At 30.7% G+C, this 4,472-nt stretch overlaps 1 protein-coding gene across 1 annotated transcript; it reads right to left on the bottom strand.

Annotated features, from left to right (window-relative positions):
- Positions 1–397: 397 nt before the first annotated feature.
- Positions 398–3,607, bottom strand: LOC145602085 (uncharacterized). The gene is made up of 4 exons (XM_081658225.1): positions 3,225–3,607; positions 1,485–1,590; positions 1,199–1,276; positions 398–743 (listed from the first exon to the last, which is right to left on the bottom strand). Exons 1-4 carry the CDS (start codon positions 3,300–3,302, stop codon positions 691–693), a joined length of 315 nt encoding a protein of 104 aa, XP_081514351.1. The 5' UTR covers positions 3,303–3,607; the 3' UTR covers positions 398–690.
- Positions 3,608–4,472: the final 865 nt, after the last annotated feature.

The following is a 4,472-nucleotide window of genomic DNA, read 5'->3' as shown; positions in this document are numbered from 1 at the left end:
TAGAAAAAACGACAGAAATAGGCTAGGATTTCAGGTAGTTTCCTTATCGACTTCATTTATGCCTCGATGATAGTCATATTTTAACATTTAGCAAACTAATTAAGACATTCCTAACGCTATTGATTTTTATCTATTAAAGTAATGGTTCTACTATTGAGTTACTTTTGAATCAATTTGCTATCTTTCTTTTGTCCTGGCTTAGTCGTTAAAATTAAATATTAAAATACAATAAAGGAATAAGAAAAAAAAAAAAAAAAACATACGGAATATGAAGAGTTTAATTTGTACTTTAATAATGTATAAACACGAATCAGATCAACCTTGTAAAATGAATTTTCTAGTACAACATATGCAAATAAAAGATCAAGAGATAAATCATGCATGCATGAGAAGCATGGACATCAGATCAATACATATATCTGAAAAGAAGCATAACACTTCTAAATCAAACCAACAAAATACATTTAAACATACATTGCATACATAAACGTACTATACATTCCGATATATATTTATGTGAATTATCTCCGATCCATTATCAAACTATATATGTCTAAGATGCTAAGCAATCGAATTTTGCTTTACATATATCTGGTATATAGCACATTTATCTTTTTCTGGTTGATCAAACTATATTAATTAAACTATATATCTATAGCTAGCTCGCTACTATCTAATTGATATCTATGATCACCTCCAATATCGCCTTCTTGTGAATCTTGGTGATTGTGGAACATGTCTATCTGGGAAAAAAAAAAAGGAAAGGAATTACACCATTATTATTATTAGATGATATAGTACTCTTCCTTAAACATATAAATGGTACGGTGTATGTTGAAAGCTAATTAAATTTCCATTTTAATTTCCAATTGAGTGAAGACATGGATAAAAACTACTTGCTTCATAATTAATATAGACCACATCATACATAACAAATATGATTGGAGGTTGTTTAATTTGTCTATTAAAGAATTGAGTCAAAATGTCACAAATAAATATCATTTTTCCTTCTCATATACTCGTAATAATTTAGAGTGACTTTAATTTGTTTAAAATAAACTATGTAATACGAATGTATATTGTTAAGGACAATATGTAGTTAATTATTTGAATAGATAATCCGGTTAATCCCTAATTAAGTATCATTTTGGAACAGATCGAGTAATTCATAACTATGAAAATGTGAATTGGTGCTTACTTATGAGCGGAGTCGGAGAAACACCATGAAAATATGCTTGAAAAAAATTCCTGTTTTCTTTCAAAAGTTCCCTCCACACTGCAAAATTGGAGCCAACAACAATACGAGTATTATTCATATAGTCGGCCCGTAGCTTTGGGACTTTTTTATATGGCTGGTACGTGCATGCCATGCATACAATAAACCAGATAAATGAGTATTAATTTTTTATTTTTTTTTAATAAAATTAAAAATCATGTTTCATTAAGAAAAGTTATTAAATTCAGAATTAATATAAAGAAGTAACCTGTAAGAGTAATTAAAGGCTTGATTTTTGCATGTTCTGCCAAAGCCTTAATACACTGGTCACGGTCCATTTGAAGAAGCAAGCACCTTTCTATAAGGTGTTGAACCTGTATAATATCCATATCAATTATCAATAGAATTGTATTAATTAATTATATAATAAGAATGTAAACAATAATATACGTAGTAATTCATCTAAATATGCGAAAAAGATTATATTAATTACAACGGAACAACTTTTCTAAACAAACATCCCTACCTTATAAAAAGTAGGAAATTGTTCTTATAAATAGTGCACGGACCATAATACCCTTCAAAATGTTTATTTACTTTATTACCCCCATATGATGAAGTAGAGCTTGGTGACTTCATTGGTTCATTAAATGAATGAATTTGAAAGACCCATCAATTAATTAGAAATTAAATGGATGGAATATGAAATAATAAATTTTAAAATTCTTCATATTTAATTGGGGTTATGGTTTTTAATTGGTTAAGCCAAGGGGCAAGGCCCAAAGGAAAAGCAAAGAAACTACGAGCTAGAAAACAAAAGAAACACAAAGAAAAACAAACTAACAACTACTCCCATACTCAAGAACCAACTTAGCTAATCTTCGGAATCATCCTAGGAATAGCCATGCCACGTAAGTCCTCCAATAAAACGGTACCAAGATTCGTCGACTGGTTTGCAAGGTTTTATAGTTTAATTACATGACAACATTAGTCACTGGACAAAGCAAATTAAAGTTGTTGTTTTATGTGGGCATTTTTTTCCCCTTTATTTTGTGAAGGTCAAAATTAACGACTTACCCATAATTGTATTTAAAGGACATAGAGAATAATAAAAATTAATCTATGATTGTGTTGAATGTATTAGGAAGCTAGAAAACCAAACTGACTACAATAAAAAGGGAAAGAAAGCAAGAACGGATTCAAGGAAATTAGCATGGGTGAACAAAGAGGCTACAGGTGGAGCTGCATAGGGCTAATTTTACTGAAAAAATAAATTCTTAGAAGCATTTTGTCCAAGTTTATTTTCTAATTCTATGTCAACTTAAGCATTATAAATCATGCATGTATATCTGAATATATACTGAGTATTATATATTAATGCCACTACTATGTATTGTGATGTACCTTATACAGCTATATGTTGTACTTTGTTGTTTCCAATTAGGTCAATGAGTGCAAAAGATATATTAGTTTTGTAAATTCCTATATAATCTTTATGTAAAGCTAATGGATGCTTTCTCTTCCTCCATACTATAGTATTTGGTATTTCCGTGTCAAAAATCTTGTGCTCTCCATGTGAAGTGCAAACACAAGTCCTCTTAAGCAATAAAGAGACATATATTCCTTACCAGTCCATCATCAATGTGAAGTGCAAACACAAGCCAAGAAAAATTAAGTCGAAAGAGTTGGACATACCGCGCGCAACGCGCGCGTTGGCTGCCCTAGTTTAAAGATAAATACTTAATTTAAGGTTACAATGAGAATTTCCCTAGCAATTCTTGTCTAGGTCATATCAAGTCCCCCCTTAATATATATGGGCAAGGCATACACATTATTCCTCCTAAGAGGACCGGGATTTTACTTGCAAGATCGAGCTCAATTAAACTTGATCCAATCTAAAATTTAATTTCTCACTAGTTTTGTTAATTATGAAAGGATATAAAAAAGGTCGTTTTAACGAATAAAAAACAAAAAGGAAGACGAAGATTAAGAGAACAAGACGGCTTACCATCCTAATGTAACTCTGTGGGTGGCAATGCAAACAAGGTTGGGAGTGATAGTGATGACGATGGTAGTTATTATACATATTTCTATAATTTTACCCTTCAGAAATGGACAAGACACACAATATCTTCAAAGAAGAATTAAATTAAATAAATCCTAAGAATAGAAGAGGAATAATCAAGGAAATTTTTTATTCAAATGGAAACAAAAGAGAAGGAAAAAATAAATCAAAAAAGTGCAAGTTTTTTCTACAATATAATATGGAGATAGAAAATATGAGGTGTATATATAAGTAGATCAAAGAAGCTAGCCTAAGATATTTCCTTAATTTGTAGTATACTATACTAGACTACTAGTGCATGATTTATATGATATGAGAATATATTATATAGTTAGGTTAACTGGTTAGGTGTATAATAGACTAATAGTAACTCTAAAGCCCCAAAAAATTGGGGGTGAGTGAGTGTTGTTTTATCCACAGATATCTAAGTGAAGGGCCAAAAAAGCACAAGAAATCCAAACTACAAGATTCACCTCATCTTTTTAAAGATAAGCAAGAGAAGTAGGACAGGAAAAAAAGAAGATTGTATGTTGCTCATCAATTGTTGATAGATAGATGTCTTCATATCTTAGTTATTTTCGAGTACACCTATATTTATGTGTTTTTATAATCGTTTTTTCTGCTTATTTTATCAGTTTGAGCAAAACTGATTAAATAAGCAAAAAAGAAATTTTTAAAAAATACCCTTTAATACACCTAACTCTAGATATAGCTGAGAACAAGATCAGATAAGGTGTAGTTGTCCTTTTATCTTAGGCCTTAGACATTGTGTTTATTTTCATAGATGATTGGGAGATAAAGACTAGTCCATCGTGGCTTACAATTCAACCACTGGACCAATCATACGGTGCACCTTGATCTTTTTTGGCTTAACATTTTTGGGTTATTGGGTCCTACCTCCTTAATTCTAAGTGCATACATAATATGCATGCAATGTATACAATTTATGGTCCCTAATCTCATCATGTTTATAGATATAGAGTTGATTGATCAACGGCTACGATGTAATATAGAGCAGGTGGATTCATTAATTTTTGAGTGTAAGGTAATTAATAGTACCTAAGCTAGTTGTATTGGATTTCTTCAATTCGAGCCTCTCATCGTAGATTGATTATCATAGTACTCCATAAGTTATCTCAAATTATATATGAAGGAATATGACCTCAATTTGTGTGTGTGGCAACTAGCAAA

Source organism: Chenopodium album, chromosome 21 (genome assembly GCF_948465745.1).
Source record: "Chenopodium album chromosome 21, dcCheAlbu1.1, whole genome shotgun sequence".
Classification (NCBI taxonomy): domain Eukaryota; kingdom Viridiplantae; phylum Streptophyta; class Magnoliopsida; order Caryophyllales; family Amaranthaceae; genus Chenopodium; species Chenopodium album.
This window is presented reverse-complemented; position numbering and strand designations above follow the sequence as displayed.

Bases quoted from the DNA above. Each gene is read 5' to 3' on its own strand.
- LOC145602085 (XM_081658225.1), bottom strand. From the start codon at position 3,302: ATGTATAATAACTACCATCGTCATCACTATCACTCCCAACCTTGTTTG. The intron at 1,591-3,224 runs GTAAGCCGTCTT...GATATTATACAG, and splicing joins CACAGAGTTACATTAGGATG to GTTCAACACCTTATAGAAAG. The intron at 1,277-1,484 runs GTTACTTCTTTA...CCAATTTTGCAG, and splicing joins GCCTTTAATTACTCTTACAG to TGTGGAGGGAACTTTTGAAA.